This window comes from Phlebotomus papatasi, chromosome 2 (assembly GCF_024763615.1).
Source record: "Phlebotomus papatasi isolate M1 chromosome 2, Ppap_2.1, whole genome shotgun sequence".
In the NCBI taxonomy this organism is placed as follows: Eukaryota; Metazoa; Arthropoda; class Insecta; order Diptera; family Psychodidae; genus Phlebotomus; species Phlebotomus papatasi.
This window is the reverse complement of record NC_077223.1, coordinates 13,114,106-13,140,766: the sequence shown is the minus strand read 5'-3', so window position 1 is coordinate 13,140,766 and position 26,661 is coordinate 13,114,106. Positions and strand designations below refer to the sequence as shown.

Genomic DNA, 26,661 nt, shown 5'->3' with positions numbered 1-26,661 from the left:
TTTCTAATTCAATTTCTAATTTAATGTGGTATTTTGACGTTTTTAAAGATTTTTCGTCGATTTTGTTATTTTCAAAAGCAGGGAAAATCTTGCACAAGAACTCGGGAATGTAGTTTAGTTTATAAAAGGGGATGATTAATTAAAGTCAATTATATAAAGTAAATAACCGAAATGATGAGTAAGTTGTAGGGTGTCCAACACGGGATCTCGGGATCCCAAAATAACAAGATTTCGATTATTCTTACGATCCGGGATTAATCTCGGGATCGATCTCAGGAGATAGAATAAATTCCTAATTCCGGAATCATAAAATACTACTATCCCAGAATATACGGACGGAGCCCTTGCATTTGGGAGACAGAGATATTCGAACCCCTAGATTTATAGTTCCCGGAATTTTTGGATCCTAGAAAATTTGGATCTAGGACCCCACGTACTTTTGGTGTATCGGGATTCCGAAAACAAGGATCTTGAAATCTCATAATTCTGAAATTCTGAAATGCGAGATTAAAGATATTCTTAGATCCTGGGAACTAAAGTTTCAAAAAAAAAAAACCAGGGATTATTGAAACTTTAGTACAACATTATAAAATCAAAATACGTATAATCTGCTTATGTCGGTCTTGATTGTATCACTGAGTGAGACTACTAAAAGTAAAGTGGAGCACTCTTAAATGGAATAAGAGTTTCTACAGTAGTTTCAACGCTAAATGGCTATATATAATGTTTTTGAAGGTGCATTAAAATATTTATAAAAATCTTGGTTTTATAAGAGAACTATTTTGCGTCTTGGGAAGTAAACTGTTCCGGCACACATGAGACGATATTACGGGTCCCGGTCAAAATCCCGAAAGCCTAAATCCCGAAAGCCAAAATACCGAACGCTAAAGTCCCGAAAGCAAAAATCTCGAATAAGCCAAAATCCCGAAAGCCAAAATCCCGAATTCTTAAAAGTGTCACAACTACTCCCACGATTGTACCCGCGCTTGCTGGAGGCAAAGAGAAATGTTCTGTGTCTTGGGAAATTATTCTAGGCATTAGGCTCCATATAATTTCATCCCTTTCAGTATTTTGAGTATTCGGAATTTTGGTTTTCGGGATTTTGACCCTTTCGGGATTTTGGCGTTCGGGATTCTGGCTTTCAAGGTTTTAGAGTTCGGGATTTTGGCTGCCTCCGGATATCACGACTAATCAACCCGGCATCACCGAGGATTAACCCCATTACCAAGATGTTTTTATCCTGAAAAATCGCAACTAACAAATTTATGCAAAGACTTCTAATCGATGATCGGAAGCCCTCAATGTAAGACAGTTTAGGATAAATATTTTCTGCAAAACTTGCTACCAACAAAAATTATGTAGGCTAAATATTCTCGAAGATCAGCCTCAGTTCATTTGGACCTTTAAGAGAAACATAAATCGGTGAAGCCGGGTACGTTGAGACTTCAAGATAGTACCACCAGTAGGACTACTAAAGCATCCGGCTTTAATCCTTTGAGAACGATTGGATCACCGGATTTGATCAACCAAAAAACAAACTTTTTTCTATGGTAATCTAAAGTTAATTAGCCCAGTAAGTGAAACTAATAAATTTATGAAACACCGTAATTTTTATCAGCAAAACTAAAAGTGTTTTCGATTATCTACGTGGTATTATACACAATACGCATTTTATATAATATATAAATAAATAATATGCCGCCGGTAGGACGAACAATTATGTTAACTACTTTTGCCCTTATGCACATTAGAGATTTCGGATCTTCAGGATTTCTGCTCTTTCGGGATTTTGGAGGTCAAGATCTTTGCCCCTTTCTGGATTTTGGCTTTTAGGATTTCAACCAAATCGGGATTTTGGCTTTTATGGATTTTAATTTTTTGAGGTTTTGGTGTTAGGGATATCGGCCTATTCGGGAATTTAGTATTCAGGATCTTGGTTCCTTCCGGATTTTGGCTTTGGGTATTACGACAAATTCAGAATTTTAACGTTCAGGATCTTGACCCATTCGAGATTTTGGCATTCAGGATCTTGGCCCATTTGGGATTTTGACTTTCGGGTTATCGGCCCATTCGGGATTTTGGCTTTCGGGATTTAAACCACACCAGGATTTTCGCTTTTCGGGATTTTTGCTCTTTCGGGATTTTAGCGTTCAGGATCTTGGGCCATTCGGGATTTTGGCATTCAGAATCTTGGCATATTTTGGATTTTGACTTTCGGGAATTAGACCAATTCAGGATTATGGCTTTTCGGGATTTTAACTTTTTGGGGGTTCGGCGTTCAGGATCTTGCCCCACTTTGATATCGGCTTATTTGGGATTTTAGTATTCAAGATCTTGACCCATTTAGGATTTTGGCTTTCAGGATTTAGACCATATCAGGATTTTCGTTTTTCGGGATTTTTGCTCTTTCGAGATTTCAGTGTTCAGGATCTTGAGCCATTCGGGATTATGGCTTTCGGGATTTCGATCAATTCGGGATTTTGGCATTCAGTATCTTGGCGGATTTGAGATTTTGGCTTTCAGGAATTAGACCAATTCAGGATTTTTTTGGCTTTCAGGATCTTGACCTATTCGGGAATTCGGCTTACGGAATATCTGCCTATTAGGGATTTCGTTTTTCGAGATTTCGCTTCGAGATTTTGATCAATACCGGTGTATCAGTACAGAAGGGTAACATATATATATTTAGATTTACCATGAATGTCATGCTAAAACACCCAATAATACATTAGTTTGTAGATGAGTAAAAACTCGAAATATTTCAAACATTTTACCATTAGATTTTGTTTTCGAAATTCGAATTATGGCCATCCCTTTATAATTAAATATAGAATTAATTTATTTTTAAACTTGACTGAAAATTTTTGTATTAGGTCCCCCAATTTCGATTTGAAATCGCTTTCTCAGGCTTTTCGAGTTGTATCAATTCTTGTTTTATTTTGATAATATGAAGAGTTCATATTCTACGAATGTTCACTGGCAATCGATTTTTCCTCTTATGCTGAAAGTGAAATTAACTTGAACTTTGCATTGTAAGGTACACGCTAATTAGCGTGACTGTCGCGTGCCACTAATAATAAATGCAAATGCATTGCGAAGCACCTGACTTGACCCAATGTGTATAATATGGGAGATTTCATCTGACATCGCATTGTTTTTTACAATATTTCTCTATTACTAGTCTTTAGACTAGCAGAGAGAGAAACAAAAATAAAAAAAAAATTCACAATGTTGCATTGTGTAAAGTTTATGTCATTCTTGACTTACTTTCATAGTAACCTTCGGGGCAACTTTGTAAGCACACCGCCAAGTCTATCACGTGCAAATGTGCCGGGGCACATGTCAGACAACTGTCCTGACCAGCTCCAGCGCAGGTTTCACAGGATTCATGGCATGGCCAGCATACTCCACCTTGATTGGGAAAACTCCTTGGTGGGCAGCGACTCACACAGGTGCTGCAAGAAGAAGGAGACATTTATGAGAAAACGTGAGAAAAAGACATCATACTTTGTGCAAATACACGTCTCCTTTTGCAATTTTCACCATCAGATTATTATATTATAAAACACGTGAGGGGAAAGCGTAAGAATTTTTCCTATTTGTGGAAAAAGACAGAATGAAAGAGACAACACAAAAAAAACGCCTTTCAAACCGAGATACAGAGATTCTTGAAATTTTTACTCTAACTCTCCTGATATATTTTGCAATGCAGCATAAATTCCATGTAGAAAGATTTTTCTTTTATTTTTTTTTATTCCTTCATGACTGTTAGATAATCTCACTCTTCTGACTATTGACATGGAATTTCGTTTTTCATTTCTCACACAACTGACAAACTATATCGCAAAACTCATGAGATTAAGAAGGAAAAAGTCAGTAAAATAAATGCCATAGTATACAGTACAGAGTCACAAAAATGTCAGCAACAAATACCAAAATTCACGCAAATTCAATTGAAATTTCCAAACCTTCAGTAACTTTCACGTAAATTTGATTATCTGGTGAAAGCAATAGTGGATCGAAAAACTTTAACTATCAACTGTATTTCAACAGGAAAATTGAAGTTAGAATTACTCATTCATGGTAGTAAAATTTTCAATAAAATTTAAAGTTGCAAGTATTCCCACCATTTCCACTTTATTTCCATGAATATTGGCAATTGAAGTACTTTATTTAATTTATGTGAAAATTCACAAAAAGACTCGTTTTTATCTTAAAGTCATTTAAAGATTTTTTAGCATCTATTAGAAGATAATAATAGCAAAAAATTATTCAGTTATTAAATCAATTTTTTTATGATGAATATAATTAGTTTATACAAGAAATTCAACATATACCAAAGTAGTAAAATATTACCGTTTTACTACCCAAGTAGCAAAATTAATCCTTTATCAAGTACAGCAGACTCTCGCTTATCCATGGACTCTTTTTCCGAGTGACATGAAAAAGTCCGTGAGAAAGTTGAATTTTAAAAATTTTGTTGACATATTGGCCTCAATTCTGAGACCAAGATCAAGATCAAAAGTTCAAGCTGTCAAATATTTCCAAACTCAAGATTTCGTATTCTGACGCGAAGTATTTATGGAAATTAAAATGTCTTAGCTAAGAACCAAGATTTCAAGATTTTCCACACTTAACGAAACGTCACTTCTGACAAATATCTTCATTTCTCTGTTGAATTTGTTAAAATTTCGTCATATAGGGTAAGTGTGCCAAATTTCGGCATAGTTGCATGCAAGCGCCAAGGTCTCAAGTTATAAATGCTATATTATGAATAAAAATTGAATATTTTAATTACTTCTTCTTAAGGAGTGTTGCTTGGAATCTTGTAGGCAGTTTATCGTCTTTATTTACTCTAAAATCATTCTTAATACATTTTAAAATAAATAAAAATGTAGACATAGCTGTGGTGCCTTATTTCGGCCACCTTCATTCTCATAGTTCTTTGCCCATCGGGAATTCTTCAAATGTCTTTTTCACGTCATCTTGTTTGTCGAAGCTACATTTTTTTTGTTATTCTTTTGCATTGTATAATCTCTAGAGTACGTAAAATCTAAAAGTTCATGGAAATTAGAGGAATAAAAAAGATGGCCGGAATTGCAAGCTAGCCGGAATTTGGCACACTTACCCTAAATTAGGAAAATTAATTATAGGACGTATCAAAGAATTAATGAGAGGACATAAACCGGAGTACAGGCAGTGCAAACCAAACTTGTGACCTGTCATAAACCAAGAAATGCTTATGCAAGATGTGATTATTTTGTAGGTATCCTCAGGGTAGTGTTCATCGATATGTACATCTAGAAATACGTACTATTTCGATTGAATTACAAGATCAAACACAGTATTTTTCAAAGTAATTCTCTTGTTGTACCATCTTTTATAGAAATATTCCTCATTAATAGTCATTTCAGTATGAAACTCTTCAAATTATTAGTATCTTAAAAATTCCAAGCACCTTCGAGAGGTTCTTGGAATTATTTCAAGAAAACAACAAATTTGACATCTTGTAATCTTGAAATATGGGTTTTAGAATTGCAAATCTTAATATCCACACGGTTTGTGTCTTGGATTTCAAGATTCCAAGACATTTGACAGATTTGACATCTTGATCTGATTTTTTGTTTTTAGAATACCAAAATCTTGAAATTTTCTTAATCTTGATCTTGATCTCAGAATTGAGGCCTTTGTCCCCGTTTTGGGTTTTTCTCTTAAAGCAAATGTGCTTTATCTACTGTAGTTCTTTCTCACTGTAACTTTTTTGTACAGTACGCATGTTTAGAGTGTATGTTGATTCAGTCAGGTCAGAATTCACTCCACAAATTTTTAATGTAAATAAAAAAAACGTTGGATTTCAAACAATTTGATGTGTATCAATCTCAAAATCTGTGTGACATTTTGGTCCCGCTTTCACGGTGAAGCGAGAGTCTACTGTAAATTTTACTGAGCTTGGCGCATTATTAATAAAGGAGAATGGGCAAAAATATATGGAAGGTGGTCTATGTGGCGTCCACAAACGGGACTGGGCGTATTTTATAGGTAATGGTGTATGATGAAAAACTGCTGAGATCCAGAACGCTATTCTCTGGGAAGCCTTGTAAAAACGTTTTTATCTGATCGAAAAATCACTGTTTTGACATTGAATTACCCACCGAGCACCAAATTCAATTCGGATGAAAACATACGAATTTCAAATGAATTCTGCTAACCTTAAAATGGCACTCGCGAGGCAGTGGCATTGCTACATATTTCGTTAGCACTAAACGGGATTCGAACCCGGGACACTTGCATTATAATGCGAGTACTCTACCACTTGGCCCATTGAGTGCCCAAAACAAAAAATTATGTAAAATGTATAAATGTGCACGCACATAGACCACTTTTGCGCATTCTCCTTTAGGGTTATCATGTTCACGTTTTTAATTAAAGCATCTGATAATTTTCTCATTTTTATTGGCATTATATTATTTGTGGTAAATAAAGAGTAAGGAAAACGTAAGTTTTACTGATAAAATTCATTACACTTTACTAAAACAACAACGGTGAAAGTCTATTCAACTTTATGGTATCATCACTTTTATAAACATATTATTTATATTATTACCTGTCTTAGAATGCTGTAAAATTATTTTTAAAAAAAAACCAATGGCGTTGGTGTAAGACAAAAGACAAATTGAACTGTATGCATAGCTCTAAGAATGATTTTTGAAGCTATGAATTATTCCTTTAGTATATTTCACTTGGTATGTGCTTCTGCAACAGTGCACGTGATTGAGCGACATGACTTTAACGAGATTATACATCAACTCATACTCCTACAGAAGCGTCAAAAAGATTTTTACGAATTGACAGGATTCTGTATAGTTCAGAGCAGAAAACTTAATTCAAACTATTGTACAAATTTGAGGAATAATAAGTATTTTAACAAATACAATACTTTAAATTAAGCTGCTGACGTTAAAATTTTTCAGCAGGGATCCTTCCTAAAACGGTGGAAATCTTGATTTATTGCAAGGGGTTACTCAAGATCGAAAATTTGTGTCCATATTCCGTTTATTCCATAGGATTCCCATGTGATTATAATGATTCCAAATGTGTCATTCTCTTAATAATTCAATTCGGTATTCTGTGATTCTAAATTATGCCATTCTGTGATTCTGTTAATCGCCGATATCTTCGAATTTATCGAATTTCAGATATTGCTAAATACGATCAAGGTAATTTTTGAACAATAGGAAGAGTTACAATATCGCTATGAAACAGGTTTAGGAAATATCTAGCTAGAAAGCTTTCCACATCAAGCCACAAAATAATCAAAATAGGGTCAGAATTTAACTTTTGAAAGAAAATTTTTGAAACTCTAAAAACAGCATTATCGGTTCATTTTTGATCAAAATTTAATTAAATTCTTGATTTTAAACATGTAAAAAATATTCTTTTATCAGAATTTCTACTCGATTTTTTATGGAGTGTTTTCGCCTTTGAAAATAAGTTGAATATTATAAAAAAACGACTTGAAAATTAAATTATTTTGTGAACTTTTAACAGAAAACTTGTCTAAATCTTCTTAAGAAATTACACAAAAAAAACGGAAGGTGCTTTTGATCCCTTTTCCTTAAAACATAAAAGCTAATATTTTTTTTGTAAATCAATTAAGTTTGATTATGTGCTATCTGGACCCCTTAAAATCATCAAAATCGGATTAAAATAAGACTGGTTCTGATTTTCAAGCATATAAAGTTTAAAAAAGTTTTTTTGGTCTCTAAGAACATCGTTTTGGGATCCTCAAACTTAAAATGCAATTTCCAGGAACAAAAGGCTAGTCAGATCTATGAAAACGCTTTTCCTTTTATTGGTTTTTAATTATGCTCAAAATCATAATAATTAAGCTTATTTTTACAAATTTTTTGAGGAAACTTTTGTACTTTGCGTTCGAAAAAACGAGTTCATTTTGGGGATAGTTCTTTAATTTGGCTCCCTTCTTGCTGAAATCCCGGCTGCATCCTTGACTCTAAATAGAGCCTCTCATCAATCCTAAATATTGGGCAACTCAATCTATATAAAATATTGAACATAGAACAAAATGTAGCGCCTCACAATTCATAATTTTTTTCTTGGTATACCAGGGGTCCCCTTAACTGAATTTGCTGACTGGGTCTTTTACCTTGTATCCGCCACGGGACAAATCGTATTTCTTTTCGAATGAGACATATTCTATGATTGTTGTTTTAGTTGAAAATGGCTGCGACTTTTTGGTCAGCAAAAAAATAAATTTGGTCAGTAAAAAGTCAAATTTGCTCAGTAAAAAATCAAATACGGTCAGTAGAAAATTAAATACGGTCAGTAAAAAATAAAATATGGTCAGTAAAAAACAAAGAATCTGGTCAGTAAAAAAATCAAATTTTATCAGGGTATATTTTGGTCAGTAAGAAATCAAATTTGGTCAGTAAAAAATCAAATGTGGTCAGCTAAAAATTAAATATGGTCAGTAAAAACTTTAAAAAAATCGATAAAAAATTAAATTTGGTCAGTAAAAAATCAAATTTGGTCAGTAAAAATTCAAATACGGTCAGTAAAAAATAAAATACGGTCAGTAAAAAATAAAATATAGTCAGTAAAAAATAAAGAATCTGGTCAGTAAAAAATCAAATTTTATCAGCGTATATTTTGGTCAGTCAAAAATCAAATTTGGTCAGTAAAAATTCAAATTTGGTCAGTATAAAATAAAATTTGGTCAGTAAAAAATCAAATTTTCTGTGCTTCAGGAAGTTATCTGTATCTCTTGTTGAGGCAAAGGGAAATTTTCCGTGCTTTGGGAAGTAATTTGTATCGCCTGTTGACTCAAAGGGAAATTTTCTGTGCTTTGAGAAGTTATCAGTATCATCTGTTTAAGTTTTGTACAAAATTTAGGAATGACGAAATATGAAATACGAAATGGTAATTATACGAAATGTACTAAAATACGAAGTTTCCGCAATACGAAATGTGCAATACTTTTTATCCGGATATGCAAAGTTTTAATTTTTATTGATTTCCTTTTAGTTTTTTATTGACTAAATTATTATTCACTGATCATATTTAATTTTCCACTGACTAAATTTCACATTTTACTGATTTAAAAAAGAAAATACTGACCAAATTTGACTTTTTATCAAAAAATTTCATTTTTCTCCGACCGAATTTGATTTTTTACTGACCAAATTTGATTTTTACTGACCAAATTTGATTTTTTATTGATCAAATTTGCCTCTTCACCCACCAAATTTTATTTTTTACTGATCAAATTTAATTTTTTACTATTTTTTTACAAAGTTTTTTACTGACATTATTTGATTTTTTACTGACCAAATTTGATTTTTTACTGATCAAATATGATTTTTTACCGACCAAATTTAATTTTTTACTGATTTTTGAAAGTTTATTACTGACCATATTTAAGTTTTACTGGCCATATTTTATTTTTTACTGATCGAATTTGATTTTTTACTGACCAATATTTTATTTTTTGCTGATTAATTTGAATTTTTTACTGACCAAAAAGATTTTGCCGTTGAAAATGTCCAATCTTCTTTGGAAAATAAAAAAAAACAATCCATAGAAATCTGTGTTATACCATGGCTTATCATCTATCGCGGAATATTCAGTTAGAATGATTCTGTGATTTCATTTGATTCCAGTGATTCTTAAAGGAATATCATTTCAGATTCTATTAGAATCTTACGAATGATTCCGTGGATTCTATGGATTTGAGCGAAAAAATGTGTCGGTATTCCAAATTTGAGTAACCCCATTTATTGATTACTACGAATTTACGCTTTAAAAACTTATCATTTTTTTTTGCATAACTCCAGTTCAGGAATATGTTACGTAAAATTATACAAATCTACGGTACGTATTTCTCTTTAGTCAATATCGTTCTGTGGTAGGAAATTTGATAATTTTGTATGGAAATTTATCGTACTATGAATGGTAGTTGTGACAAATACTGTTATTTTTTTTTTAAATTAAATAATTTTAATTACGATAATTTTTATTTAAACAACTTTTATTAGTGTCATAAAATTTTCTTCTTCTCACACATTTTAAATATGTTTGTATCTCAAAATCGCGTAAATGCAGTTACGACAAATGCTTATTTAACTGATGATTTCTATGAAAACATTTTGGTAACGAGCTGGATTGACAATGTCAATGATAGCGTTATGCGAGAATTTCACAAATCCAATTGGAAATCAATTTGATATATCGTCAAAGTTTCCGATGCATCACTGATAGGGGAAAATTCAGGATTATTTGTGAGCTATTTCCGCAAAAGGTGCAACAATGTGTGAAATATTTCAACAGAGTACTGTGTAGACATGATAAAAATTGGAATGAGATTCCAATTGTGAGAAGTAGTGTCTGAGGAATTGTGTAACTTACTTGTCGAGTCTGTAGTGTTTGCAGGCGACACATTGAGTAGGACCTTTGCCGTAGCAGCCCTGTTGATCGCATTCTGGGTCACAATCATGGAGGACGACTTTATTATTGGCATCCGCCATTACATTTTCTCGCTGTGTTGTAGGAATGTTGTGTCCCCCAATTGTAATGTAGGTCTTGTCTTGGGAACTAGCGGCTCCAGTGTAGATATTTTGGTAGTTGACATAGCCGGAATAGAGATCAGGGGCGTAGTAGTTCCCGACTAAGGGTTGGTTCATGTCGGTTTCTGTGGGAAAGACAAATGGGTTGGAGATTCGTGGAAGTCCACTGCTTCGGAGACCTTCATTTTTCAATCGAACTGGATTGCTTTTGGTGCCGTAGAAGATGAGTTGCCATTTCGAAAGGATACCGGGTTGATTGACACGTCGACGTCCGCCATTAATGACCTGAAGGGTCCATCGACCTTCTGCCTTCTCTCCCCAGAAGTGAACACTGAGGAAGGGCCAGTCGTCGAAATTGGACTTGACAACATCTCGAGGTCGTTCAAAGAGAAGTGTACTGGTAGTACCCATGGGTGATGTCAGGAGAATTCGGAGATTACCGCGTGGGAAGAATCTAAGGGTTATTTTGCACTGAACATGCTCCAGGAAGCGCACCTCATTAACAGTTCCTGCACACCCATTGACATCCATATGGGTCTGCAGGGTGTAACCATAAGTACCATCAATGGAGCGTTCCTCGTTGATCTCGCGACTTTTGCATATATGCTGCGGTGGTACGGTGGTCCATTGCTCAGCAACGCTCACAATGGCACCGGCGTCCATTAAGCCATAACCAAATTTGTGGCTTACCTATAAAATATGAGGAAAGAGAATGAAGCCAAAAGTACACATTGCAAAATCCCATCGTCTCTCCTCTCCTCCACAAAATTGTGCAAATTGATCCAATCTCATGGATTTTATTTCATTAAGTGTCATCAACATGGTACACTCTCTGTAACTCCTTTCCCCATTCCACGAAAAAAAAATGGCTTTGTCAATTTCCCACCCCAAAATAATCTAATTCAATTTTCGAGTAACTGACCCAACCAATGGACTTTCTCGCATGACCAAAAATTTAATTTACATTTAGTGCAAAAATTGAAAGACAGCTCTACAACATTTTTGCTTATAATACTTCTCGCCTTTTCTCAACTCGGTAGATTATTACGTAAAAATTCCAATTACAGTCAATGTCGTGCAATTTCTACATTATATCAACTTACCCAAAACTGTGGCAACACTCTCATATTTCAAGAGGAAAGTTTATTTCTATTTTTGCCCTCTCGTTCTTCAAAGGAAATGTTTCATAACATACTTCTCAACATTTTGCCATTAACTTTAGAATCTTGAGGATTTCTCAGTGTTTTGATGAATTAATGTGGATTAAAAGATAGTTTAAGGTTTATCATGAAAATGAATTTGAGTTAACCCAAAGGGCGATTTATAAACGCTACAGCGAATTTACTCAAAGCGCAATTCAGTGTAAATCAATTAGACTGCAGCTAATGCGTATTAAATCATTTATTGAATTTGGTTAAATTTAGTGCACAGCTTGTTTTTGACTATGGAAACACCCATTGTTTTATTGTTAATTTGTTTTGTGGGATTGTGGACTACCTCAACTGCATAGAAACATTCATGGCCACTAATTTTATTCCTACGTAGGTGATACAACATTATCTATACACTTTGTGTTACTGCTGCAATATCATTACAATCCTCTTGTAGAATACTACAAGAAAAACGATTAAGAACGATACCGTCGTTGCGGGTGACTTTGCACTCTGCTGTCCGTAACACTTTCTTAAATTCTAGCACTTATTGATGGTCCGGCGATCCTATCTACCATGTCAAAGTATATCTAGTCATTCGAGGAGAGTTGGAACAGTGGGAGAGACGGAGCACTTTGCCTCCTGCCTACACCCTATGTACGATCTCCACCTCATTTGGTCTCTTTGTGCCCTTCAACATTCTAATGAAAACCCCCAAGTTACAGCTTTCTGCCTTTAAAATTGTACGAGAAAATTGAAATTGAATTTTTTGGATGTCTAAAAAATGGTCAAAAATTTTTATTTCGCCATAAGAATACGTGTATTTGGGGGTTGAGAAGAGATGGAACTTAATAGTTTTGCCAACACTTCCGGTGTGAATTTTGGTCAATGTTCTTCAAAATCTTTTCAAGTAAATCTTAGAAATTATTTTCACTAAATTTCTGGTAAGACTGACTTGATACACTCAGCGAAATTACCATCGAAGTATATGAGCCACATATTCCACAAAATAAATCATTTATACTGAAAAATTAGAATAAATTCCAATAAATTCAATGAAATAGTGTTCATGTCTAAAATCACTTCCCTCCTATTCTAAATTAATAAAATAAACTATAAATATTTTGCTAAAATTAGAGGTATTCCATCTCACCCTCACTTTTTTTGAGTGCCTCAAAATACAACTTTTTCAAAAATCCTATTTTTCGAGGTGACTATTTTCATCTAGGCTTTTCTAATATTGATATCTTAAATTTAGAGTCTTCAAATGATAAACCAGTGAGATTCGTCTTTGTCTCGCATTCAAAACATATCCGCAATATTGAATATAAAAAAGGTGTTCCATCTCTTCTCGAATGACTATATAGGGATATGTCATGTGCCAAGAAACGTAAAAGGATCCTCAAAAAGATACTTTTAGTTTCTGTATTATTCAATAAAATCCAAATATAGGTATTTTGCCAAAAGAAACTGCTCTTTGAAAAACTTATCTGAAGGTCTAATACCAAAAGCAGTTTCAGAGTAGAAAATTGTCAATATTTAAGGGGGACTGGGGCAAAAAGTCACAAATTGAAAATTTGAAAATTTAATATCTTCCAAGATAAAAGAGTTAGCGGCTTAATTTTTTTTCCATAGATGCCCTCCATAGACCTTCTTCAAAGTCATTTAAGGAAATTCGAACAAGGAATTTAGAAAATTAGAAATATTGAAATTTTTAACCCTATTTTTCAAATATTTTCCTTACAGCGGATATCAATTTTTACCCACTTATTTTCCAAAATTGATGCACTGATAAATATTTTCTAAATGATTTGGATTCTTTGAATACGAAGCCGCTATCTATTTTAGTATTTCACAAAGATTCTTTTCTCCAGAAATCCTTTTATTAAAAATAACCACTTGGGGTAAAAAGTAACAAAGGTTATGGAGTAAAAAGTAACAAAAAACCAAAGCAATTTCTAATGTCTCACAGCGAGAAAAAACGTCATTGCCATGTCTCGCCGCTTTTTGTTTGCATTGGTCAAACGATTTGCAGTCTCTTGTGTGTGTTTTCCTAAAATAGCTTGAAAAGCGCTTTTCTCGTTCAGATAGAAAATACTGTGTTTTAAAAAGTTGTAGAGGAATAAATTTCCTATGAAAATAAATCATAAATAATAATAATAAATCATCTAGGTGTTTTTTTTTTTAATTTACAGAATCCCGCAACAAAGCAAATCAAAATGTGATAATATCCCATGCCTGTTACTATTTGCCCCAGAATTTTTGAGAATGGTCACAAAATTACCTTTTAGAATATAGCTCGATTTATGAATTTCCTTACAAAATAGAGGAAAATCGCTTTCACTAAATTCTAGAGCGGTAAATTTCCTACAAAACTTCGCTAATTAGAAATTTCTAGGGCTCTGGGTAGCTTGTAAAAAATAAAATATCCGTTTTGTGACTTATTGCCCCAGTCTCCCCTATTCTAAATTTATCTGACTTGAATATTCCATTTCGATTTTGTTATTTTTTCTTATTAAAATACATTTTTTACTATTTTATTTCAAGGAACGCATGATTTATGTTAAAAAACGTCATATAATGGTCTATCTGAAGCTCTATTAGAATAGTACTTAATTAAAAATCAACCAATTATATGAGGTCTTAAGATAAAATACCCGAGATCTATAAGATGGACAAGATAGCATGGTCGGCATTATGATTTGACGTTTCTGTCCGTCATTTTGAATAACTGTCAAAACATAAAATTCAGCCGATTGAGCTGAAATTTTAGTATGTACTAGCTGATGTCAAGACCTCTTTAGAACACATATATAATCCTACCTAGGTCAAGGGATTGTCTAGATACAGGGGCTTTAAGTTAAAAATTTTGACATTTTCGTGAATATATTATAAAACTACGGGGCGCTTCCTTTACTAAAACCACCACAGAAAAGACAGCGCTATCATTAGATGATGAGGTCAAGCAAACAAAGAATAAGGAAAATAATGTTTGCTTATAAAAGTATAATATTTGAGGATTATATAAACTGTTGTTGCAAAGATTATAAAATAAAATAATAAATATATGAATTTTTCGTTTATATTTTTTAATTATGTAAGATTGCATACAATATAAAATAAAAGACTCAAACATTTTAATGCTGATTGAGACATTTCGTTTAGGTCTCAAATATTCAAGGCAAATAAAGGCCGTCAAAATATGAATATTTCAAAACTTTGAGCCTGTGTTTTGACGTAGACTGGAACATAGATGCGTTCTGCAAAGGCCTTGACATCAGCTACAACATACTAAAATTTCAGGCCAATCGGACGAGTTTTAGGTTTTGGCAGGTATTCAAAATAGTGGACAGAAACGTCAAATCAAGATAGTGACCAAGCAATTTGGTAGATCTCGTGCATCTTACCCTTAGATGAGAAGATCTTCATTGTCATTTATTATCAGAAATTGTTGATTTTTTGGTATTTATTAAAAAGTACAAAGTCACCCGTACCTTATTCCAAATGCAAGCCTTTTTCCTTAATTTCTTTTAACATAGTAAAATTTTATAAAATAAATTCTAATGGTACAACATCGATTCACCTACAACTGAACACAAATAATTTTACCCATTTACCCCTTCTTTTCATTTAAACTATTCATTTTTAAAGGGTAAAGTTGAAAAATAGCGAAATAAAGTGCAAAGTAATCTGCAACGACGGTACTATACAATTTAGCAAACAAAAATTAAATTTCGGCATCAAGAAATCAAATTTAATCACTAGGGGGAAGTGGGGCACATTTGAATTCGAGTACTCCGCTTTCCTCTACATAAATAAAAATTTTAAAAAAGTAAAATTGTTTTTTACTGAAATATTTGTTATTTTACTTGGTACATTTTATTCAAAAAAAAAAAAATTGGAAAACTGTAAATTTTAGAAGTGAAAAGAGATTAAAAAATTATTATATGGATCGAATAGCACCGAAACTAAAACAGAGATATTAAAGAACGGATAGATTTGTTTTTTGACTTTAAGTAAACACGAAGTACTCTTATATTTCTCGTAAGCAATTGCTCACACTGAATTTTCAACAAAGCAATTTTAACTCAAATCATATTCAAAATTTAACGTATTTAGTGTCAAAATCTTCCAAAAAGAACAAATATTTAGATAGAATTCATTATTCATCAAATATTGGAATAAAAATCCATCATTTTAATCAATTTATTTTTAGTGTCCGACTTTGCTCTCAAAGTGTCCAAAATTATGAGCTCTTACCTTTGGTCATTAGTGAAATATTAATGGCTTTTTCTGAAACTCAATATATCAATCTGCTAGAGATTTACATTTTTAATTATTCAGACATTTGCAACCACAGAAATCCTTTTCAATCTTTATCAAATGTTGAGTAATTCCGTAACAGTTTCCCTAAAATAGTCACAGGGCATTATGAATGAATAAGACTCATCAAATATTTAAATATGATTCAGTAGTAAAGTCTTCTGAATTAGTCCATAGTGTCTAGGAGAATGTCTCCAATCGTAATCTCTTTATTTCATGATTTTTTTTTCTTTTTGGAAGAAACTTTTGTTCAAGTTCCACTTTTATTGTCTCTCCATAGGTATTTCCGAAGAGATTGACATAAAAAAAGAAATTTATCATGACAAACTTTAGGAAAAATGATTATACCGATTATTTATCTTCATAACGAGTAAAAAAGTTTCACAAAACCATCGAACATTATAGAAAGAATGGGAGAAAGGAATTTTTAGCAAAAGTTTTGAAAGCTCCACTGACTAAATTTTAATCTTATATTTTCATTAAAATTGATCGGAATTTTAATTTGTGTTTGACGGTATCTGGAAATTTTCAGAATTCTTTGGTACAATATATTTTGATGGAATAAAAGTGTCAATATAATATTTTACATAAGATATAAAATATATAAGATGTTTTTTTTTTCCTTTAGTAAAATAACTCAGTGCCTTACTTCTTTGTGCACGATTAAAACAAAATGATGAAAAAACGTGCAATCGAGCCAAATAAATATTCGGAAGAAAGGAAATGAAATAAATTTGTCTGTTTATATTTAAAAAGAAATAAAAATACTCAATGCCATAATAAAAAATAGTTCAAGAGCAAAAACGTGACCAAACTATTTTTTGTACTCAGTCGTTTACATTCATACATTATGATATTGTTTCACAAATTCATTAATTTTTGACTTGGAGTAACAATAACACCATAGCTGAACCTGAAAATTTAGTGTTACCAATTTAATTTCAGTTTTTATTTCAATGCTTGGAGGTAATTAATATACATGCATGCGCATTTATGAATAAGCTGCAGTATACCAACTTCATTTTGTATTCAAACAATTTTGCAAAAACTCAATATAATGTGTAAAAAAGTCAAATGAATTAAAAAGAAAAGGCAATAAAGTTTTGACTACTTTTTCTCATCCATCAAAAAAACTTAATGAATATTAAAACAGTCAAATTATTGAATTTTACAAGCTACACCAATTTAAATTCATAGGCTTTGCATATGACTTTTATTAATGGATGAACTTATATGTATAATTCCACAATTTTATGATATCTACATATCTCTGCTCATGTCCTCAGGAGAGAACTCGTATCTTGAAGATTTTATATTACATGTGCTCAATTAAAGAAAAAATCTTTATGAGCCAATTATTCATTTATCCATTAATCTTTTACACGCCAAATGATTCTAGATATCAACTTTGGATTTTCGATAACACCTACCTCATGTCATTATTCCATATAAAAGTAGCTTTAATATCTCAATTTAACGGTTGTCTAACAAATGTGACAGCCAATTAAAAGTGACTAAATTATGCCTGAACATTGCAGGTTATGCGTTTAGGATATGAGTTTGAATGATTTTATAAAATATCATATCTTTATACCTTCCTTAATTAATTTTACTATTTCTTGTGGCAATTTTAACAATTTGTTTAAGTAAAAAATTAATTCGAAATAAGTGAATCTATAATTACGATTTTTTTTACAATAGTCTCACAAATATGATTTAATTAATTTAAATTAAATTGTCTGCTTTAAGGTTCAAACAAATTACATTACCTTTTATATTGTTTAAGTAAACAAAAAAATCAATTGGTTACATATGTTTATTTACGTAATTTTCCCAATTATTTTTCTCGTTTGCCACATAATCCTCATTTTAATGGAATTTAAAACTTACAAATACGGGTAAAATCGTATATAAGTAAAATTGCCTGTATCATTTACCAAATGTTGGTTTAAATAACATATATTATTGTTTGACGTATTTAAAAATATAACAATATTTTTCATAAAGAGATTTTTAATACAAGTTACAGAATTTAATTCGTTAAGTTCCAGTTGAATCATTTTTTTTTTCAGATATTAAACGAGGTTACTATCCTTAATTAATTATTCTAAAATTTTTCTGATCAAGTTTAAAATATTACAAAAAAACCGCTTTCTATAAAACTAAAAGATACTTGGAAATATAAAAAAAGTAAATTGATTATTTTCTTTTAATTAAATCTATTTTGGAAAATATATCGAAAATTTAAAATCATATCAAACATATACAGTCGTTAACGGTTTTGCGTTTCTACTTAAATGAATATCAATTGGAAGATTTTCATAAGTCCTGTGAGAAATACTGCGATGTATTTCTAAAACGTAATAATTTTTTATTCCAAATAATCACATTATTGTTTCGTATCAAGATATTCCTGCTATTCCTGCCATTGTATCGTAATATAATTAATTTGTTCCCGTGATTTCCACGTTCGACGTAGGTCACTCGAGATAGCCTATTTTGAACGTAGATGCTATACTTCCATATTCCTGAATTTTTTTTTTGGCGTAAAGCGTATCATTTTCATCAAACCACCGAAATGTCTTTCCGGAAATGTATTAATACTAAAGCTCTTTATTATTAAAGTTACTGTCTAGTTATTGGTTTCCGGTTAAAATACTAAAATCCAAAATCTCAAATGCCAAAATCCCGAAAAAGCCGAAATACGAATGGGCTAAAAACCCGAACAGGCCAAAATCTCGAATAGGTTGAAATCCAGAAAAGATCAAAATCCCGAAAAGCTGAAAAAACTTAAAAGGCCAAAATTACGACTATGATAAAACCTGAACAGGCCAAAGTCCTGAATCCTCTCGTTCAGTAATAACCTTTTCGATTTGAGAGCTCTCTCCGGTTAAGGTTTTTCCTTTACCGATTCGAAGGTATATCAGAGAGAACTTTACCTAAAGTCCCGTTGGAAGTTTAAACGTTTAAACCGACGATTTAAACAAAAGTGAGCAAGTTCATGAAAAGGACATTTATCTTAAAAAATTGCAATTCAAATTCAAATATTTTGCTATCGTAAAATTCTACAAAAATTTATTTTTTGCAGCAAACGTTTGCACAGTATTGTTGACATTGTTGACGATTGAAGTGTCAAGAATATCGAAATTCGAAATGGCAGACCAATCAGCGCTAAAGCGGCGGATACATGAAATTGCATTTTAGGCTTCCGGTAGATTTTCGAATAGGTTTGGTTTCGCTTAGGAGTGGCTTTGTCTCTTCGAAAAGTTATTACTGAACGGAGCGAATAGGTCAAAATTCAGAAAAGATCAAAATCCCGAAAAGCCGAAACCTTGAAAAGACAAAATTCCGAATTCTTAAAAATGTCAAAGCTACTCCGACGATTACACCCGAAAATCGAAATGAAGGCAAAGTGAAATTTTCTGTGTTTTGGGAAATTATTTCACACATTAACCTTCTTTTAATTTCGTCCATTTCATCCCTCTTGAGTAGAGAGATGTCCAAGGTTCTTTTTGAACCTTGGAAACAAAACAAGAGAACCTTGGAACAAAAAACCAAGAGCAAGGCTGAAGTCTCGCAAGAGTTTTTGCCACTCTGTCAAATCACTTGACAAATCTCCGGAGGAGTCTAGACTTAATCTGTGAAAAGAAGTTTGTCCATCAGATTTTGTCGAGTTAATGGAAGGCCATCCTCCTGGTGGTGACCAAGACTGAACGACATGGAAGTCTCAAAGCGGCGTAGAGCGTTGGAGAGACAACAGATGGCTTTAGGGATTCTCAGAATGTGACATCCTATGAGATTGTCGGGTTATCTAACCACACCCCACTTGTGTGTTTGTCCGTTACCCCCTGCGTCATGCGAAACAGGGGATTTGATGTTGGCAAGTCCGCTGACATCAAAAACGTGACCCGTTTTTGGGTAAGACAAACTGAATTTCAGGCCTCTACACGATTAATAAATAATTTCGTCCTTTTAGAGATGACCCAGGCGGACATTTCGTTCTTAGACGAAAATACCGTTGAATCATTACTAATAACGGATTTTCAAGGACAAAAGTTAAAAAGGCTCTAGAGAGCGTATTTATCAAGCGAATGGGGCATGTTTGGGGTCGTTGGAAAGGTCTTGGAATTACCTATAAAACTGAACCGGTTCCAGTCGGCTTTGAACCGGTAATGAACCGGTTCATAACCGATAACTAATTTTTATCTGAAAATCAATTCTATTACTTTTAAAACTGTTTCGTGGGATCTTTTGAGTGATTTATGAATCGGTTCAAATTGGTTGTGAACCGGTAATGAACCGGCTATCTGCCGATAAGTAATTTTTGTTCGAGTATAATTTTTATTACTCTTAAAACTATTTTGTGGCATATATGAAGTGATATATGAATCAATTTAAATCGGTCGAGAACCGGTAAGCATTACACGCAAAGCCTGGGATGCTTTACCACCCATTTGCTTATTTATTTAATTCATTTGAAATAACACCTAAAATAGCTTAGAAGCAATAAAAATTATTTCGTATAAATTTTATATATCCATTTAGTATTGGATGATTACCAGTACAGTACTATGCAGACTTGGTGTGTATTCCAAAACCTTTCCAATGACACTAAGTTTGCCTATATCGGTTTATAAATGCGCTGTCTAGGCCCTTTTTAAGCTTTAGTTTTGAGAACTGGGTAATCCTCATCCAAAATTGAAAATAAATTGCACGACGTATTTTTGAGTGTGGATCTCATAAGGATTCCAGAACGCTATATGTTCATATGGTCTCTAGATAGATAACCAAGCGGACAGACAGAAAAACGGACAGCGTGACATCAATTCTGAGATATCATTTAATTCGCAAAATCAAGGAAATTGTCAACCTCTGTGAAATTTACAAATGTGAGCTTGTAGAAATAAATGCATGGTGTTTATGGCCTAAAATCAAATTGATATTGAATGAATTGTGCGAATTTGTATCAGACATGTATTCCCAACTCAATATTGTTAAATCGAAAAATTATCGCTCTAATATCAAATTGGTTTATACGCAAAATTGCTACAATGCTTACAACCATTTATATTTGATGTTCATATGTTGGAAAATTGTGCAGATTTCACTTCCCAATGAATATGGAGGCTCTAGGTATAACACTCCAATTAGTGACACAATTAAACACTCAGTACAACAATATTCTGCTAATTTACAGCATTTTCATCTCTTTTGCCTTTTCCCTATCAATTAGTTATTTAATTGGACTGTTGGTAAAATTTTGGTAGGTTTTATAGTTGAATTCAAAATCACATTTTATATCAGCAATTGTCTGCAATAATTTTATTTTCCTTTTCATCATAAAGCAAAATACAGTATTAAATTTAGACCAAAAATCGTAAAAATATTTTAATTGTAAAAATTTAATAATTTCAAAGAGATTTTGCAGCAAAAGGATTTAATGAAATACACATATTTATGTGCAATATAATCTCTTTTTGTAAATGATTCAGTGTCATAAAGGAGAACAAAGGGAGTATAGAACATCAAAGATGATATATCCTCAAAGTAAAACGAATTTTCTTTAGATGTTCATCTTATTACATATATTCATTACATATACCTTTGTATAGAATATTTCAGTGACCTTTGCCAGATGCAAAAGCATCCTTAAATACTATACGAGGACTGCAAGGGTTCAAAGGAATTCAAAAAGATCGGTTTTATTGTACATACAAAGCTTGAAGTTAAAATGCATTAACAATAGCCTTAATCGTTCGAAAGCCTCTTTAGAATAATTAAATAGCAGCTCCACTATTTACGTATTCCAACATTTGTTAAAACTTTTTGAACTTAAACCATATTATTTAACTTTCCATCTGTCGCGAGAACATTTTGTAATTTACTAAATGGCAGTCAAGCAGTAATTTATGTAAATGATCAGCAAAAACCACATTTAAAATGGGTATAAATTAAACCAACAAATACTTGTAACTTTTTTCTACCAATATTTCACTAATTAATTTTTATTTTTTTCACTGAACTATTTCACTGTTCAAAATTTGAATTTTTTCGACAATATTTTTATTCATTTTCATATTTTAATTAAAATCTTGAGAATTAAACATTGAGAACATTTGATAGCGCCATTAGTGAGAGAGAACAGTGCCATCATGTGGAGGAAAATGATGACAAATATCGGTGAATTCTCGGTTACTTTTTTTCTTAAAATAATCTCCGTGAAAATAATTTTTAAAGAATTTGCATTCATACAGCTTTGTCGAGATAGAAGTTGTGAAAATGAAAGTTTCTACTTTGTCTTAAGCCAATTACTGTATGTGAAGAAAATTAAAAGCCCTCAAATGCCATTGCAATATTTAAATAATTAAAAAGTAAGCACAAGCACTTTTGAAAGCTTTCTCAAATTAACAATAAATATATTTAGGTGTATTTGGGGATTAAAGTTACCCATTTTCATGTTAATTTTACCCCTAAAAACGTGTAAAATTAAGACTAAAAAATGTTGATATATTTTTACACCTAAAAAATGTTAAAATTATGAGGAAAAAAAGTTAATCGGACCCTCTTTTTTTTCTCAGTGATGCATTTCTTTTCTAGGAAACTAACAAGGAATTCATACACTTTCAAGGGACTCTCGGGGAACCTATACATTTTTCAGGAAACCCAAAGAACACATACCTACATATTTAAGGGATTCTACGAGAAAACCGGGAATCCATATATTTTAGGGAACTCTCCGGGATTCCGGAAAACACATAAATTTTCTTTTCAGGGAATTCTCATAGGTCCCAAAGAACCCATGTGCTTTTTAGGGAATTCTGGAGAACTAGGGTACCCATATATGTTTTCGGGAACTAGAAATCCAACGGGAAGCCAGCATAACTGAACGTAAAATGATAGAATATTTTCATTTTATATTTGTTAAGATAAACCTTGCAGTGTTTTAACTTAAGGATGGAACTAAATTTTCTCCTTAAAACTTTATTTAAAAAAAAACCTGATTAACTTATAAATTAAAGAAAATTGAAATTAATTTTTCATTTCGGCTCTGAGATAATTAACGTAAAGTTTATTATGATTTTCCTTGAAGAATTAAGAAAAGTTTGATCGTTATAAATTTAATAATCTTTGCCACAAAATATAAATTGACAATTTAGTTTTAATTAAGACTCGAAGCTGACTGCATTCAGAATTGACGGATATACGAATAAGATACTGTGATTCCTATAGAATTATTGTTATAAAATTAGTGTAAATACAAAATTGTTATTTTGGCGAATTTATAAAAAAAATGATTTTATGGAATTATATTCAGATAGAGAACTTGTTTACAAATTTTCTTGAATTTTTTAATTCATTTTGGTTGATCTTTGGCGAAGAGAAACTTGAGAATTAAATTTTGGAAACAGTTGACAGTGCCACCTATTGAGTTTTCTTCTGAAAATGTCGCATATTAAAGAGCCTGTCAATTGAGTAAATTGTGGTACAGTTTCTCAAATTAGAGCGCTTGGGAAAAACCCTTCAATATGGACATAATTTTCTCTAGTGTGTAGAGGCCATAACAGAAATATCATATGTTTCAGGGAGATTTAGCCCGTTTCCACTCACTTTTTGTCAATTAAAATTACAAAAGCTTAAATTTTATTTGTAATTGGATACTGCATTAGAATAATTAGAATAATTATTCTAATTAATTATTTAGAATAATTAACAAAACAGCATATGGCTTCCTGGGAACAGTTACGGCCTGTTACGGCATTTAAAAGATCTTTGAGAATTAGAATATTTGATTTTGATGTTCAAAGAATTTTTGGCAATTTGATGAGGTACGGTCCAATGTGGTATAACAAGTGGTGAACGGAAAAGACCTGTCTTGTCTTTTGCAATTTTTACTTTAAACGACGTTTCGGGAATCTATGTCCCCTTCATCAGGTATAAAATAATGGGGAAGAAACACGTAAGGTTTAAGTTCGTGCACTGCTTACACTGGGATCTATGGACAAAACAGGGACGGGAGCTCATCTCCATGCAATAGATAGACACAGAATGATGAAGGGGACATAGATTCCCGAAACGTCGTTTAAAGTAAAAATTGCAAGAGACAAGACAGGTCTTTTCCGTTCACCACTTGAATTTTTGGCAAATTGACAAATTGCGTGTCAGAAATCTGTAAAGTAAATATAATAACATTATAATGGTGGCACAGCATTCCATATGACCTATACCTTCTCGCAAGCCAAATTTCTAGATATGCACTTATTATTCTTTTCTTATTTAGATTGTCAGTCCCATGACCTGTTAAGCTCATTGAATGCATGTCAAATATTCATGGAAATATCCCAAATCTGGTTGACGACAGTACTCATCGTTGATATCACATCAATTCATCCATAAATTCTTCATTAATGCACTATTATGAGATTTCATTGATAGATTTACTAACCAATAAATTCAGCTACATAAATATAGGAATTTCTTAATTGTCAATGAGGTATACTATATGTTCATTAAACTTCCCAGATTGTTTAAATAAAAAAAAAACCATCAAAGCGATTGACTGGGTATTTCACATTTTGCAATAATTTCACTTTCAATGCAATTTATGCAATTGCTTTCTTCTCTCTTCTATCCACTGACTGCGGGGTAGAGTTGCAGTCTCTGGCTTTGGTTGGAATATCAGTATGGGTATATTGTGGGACAGAATAATGGGTTGATTCTCTGTCAATTTATTTCACTCAAGTGTACCATGTTCAATAGAGGAAACCCAATGAATAGGGAGGACTTTTCTCTTTTGCTAGTAATTGTTTCAACTCACCTTTCTCTTGACGCCATTGAGAATCCAACCATTCTCCTTCTCCAATGGTTCAGGTCGGGATGTCAGCACCACAAGGTACTGCATATCACGCCATGTGAGTGAGGGATTGGCCTCGAGGGCAAGGGCACAGATGCCAGCAGCCAGGGGAGCTGAAGCTGAAGTGCCCGTATGTTCGACAGTGCAGATTCGGTCTGGTCGAAGACGACCATCCATATCAACAGTGGCGACACTTTTATCGTGCCCAGGGGTACCTGAGCTGTAAGTTGTTGCTAAGGTAGAGGAGCATTCTTCAAGATACCAGGGTTTATACCCTCCCTGAGTGGCACTTGAGATGGACAGGGTGAAAATGGAATTTGTATAACCGTCACAATTGCATGAATCCGTGTAGCGTCCACCATTTCCTGACGCCCAAATAAATATCGAACCCTTTCCCTGACGTCCACTTGTTACGCCATAGATAAAGGCCCTCCTGGCCAACGGACCGGGGCCATCTACCGTACTCCCATCGTCCTCAGGACCCCACGATGCACTGTATATGTCAATGTGGTCAGGATTGAGACCCAAAGCCTTAGCCTCAACCGCATCATTTACACTTCCATCCAGCATTCGTACGCCCCCAATACTAGCATTGTAAGCTATGCCCACCCCACAATAGTTGTTAAATGCAACAGCGGCCACCTCACCAGCACACCTGGTGCCATGCTTGTTATCACCATTGTCCTGCGGCATTGGGTCTGAGTCATTACCATTGATATCATATGATGCGTCTGGGTCATAATTGAGTGCCAAATCGGGATGGTTTGTTTGAATGCCATCATCTAAAATCGACACAACCACATTCTTTCCCGTATAACCCTTCTGCCATGCTGGTCCCACATTCATATCCAGACCATCCTTTGCACCACCATTCTGCAATTACACAAAACAGTGCAAACCAATTAGCTAAATTTATGCTCATACAACCATCAATATGCAATGTGAACCATCAACAAAGGCTCTCACTTTTATACATTCATGTCTCTGCTCAAATTATACCAAATTACAATGTCACAATTTGATCGACACAAAGTCAAAGTTACACGTAAAAAAATTATATGTAAATGGTTGTTGATATATTCGTGAATCATAGTTTTCAATTATCCATTTTATCAAACTCTTTCATCAATGATCGGGTTGCAAAAAATTTAGACACTTTTTTTTTAGAGAAAAAATGCCCCTAAATACGAGTAGTCTTCGGAACAGGTGCAATAAACGGTTGATCATTGAGTCAGCGTCCACTGCCGTCTTAGCGCTGGTGAGCAACCTCCAGAGCAAAACCTTGAGAATTCTCTTTCGCACCTTATGTACATGCTAACTGATCCAGACAAATACGAAAAATACATGTTAGAAAAAAAAAAAACAATGAATGGGAAAAAATTATTAGGGGAAAGTGGGGCACTACACTGACCCCTATACCGAATTTTATCTACAGTAGACTCTCACTCAATCGGCTCTTTTTCAATCGGGCGACAAATTTTGTTGACAATTTTCACGCTTAATTATGAAGCTAATTTGCTCAAATTCGCTGTACACACAGAGAAGTGATTTTGAGAAAGCGGTGTTGAATTTGGGGTTAAATTTGGTGTTGGAGTTGCTGGAACACCAACCGTTGTACCATTCACATCAAATTCACACCAAGTTTTGAATCGAAGGTGTTGTATGAAATACTTTGGCGGTGTTGCAAAAACACCGCCACAAAAATGTCTAAAATGGTGCAACAGTAACACCATCAATTCTCTATTAAGGTGCTGTC

The 26,661-nt window shown here is 33.1% G+C and overlaps 1 protein-coding gene across 1 annotated transcript in view; it reads right to left on the bottom strand.

Annotated features, from left to right (window-relative positions):
* LOC129803747 (furin-like protease 2) overlaps positions 1-26,661 on the bottom strand; it is a 146,017-nt gene that overhangs the window by 48,208 nt on the left and 71,148 nt on the right. The window contains exons 5-7 of the mRNA XM_055850518.1: positions 24,870-25,778; positions 10,423-11,270; positions 3,268-3,455 (exon numbers count right to left, since the gene is read on the bottom strand). Of these exons, the coding sequence (XP_055706493.1) occupies positions 3,268-3,455; positions 10,423-11,270; positions 24,870-25,778 (1,945 nt within the window). The remainder of the gene's footprint in view (positions 1-3,267; positions 3,456-10,422; positions 11,271-24,869; positions 25,779-26,661) is intronic.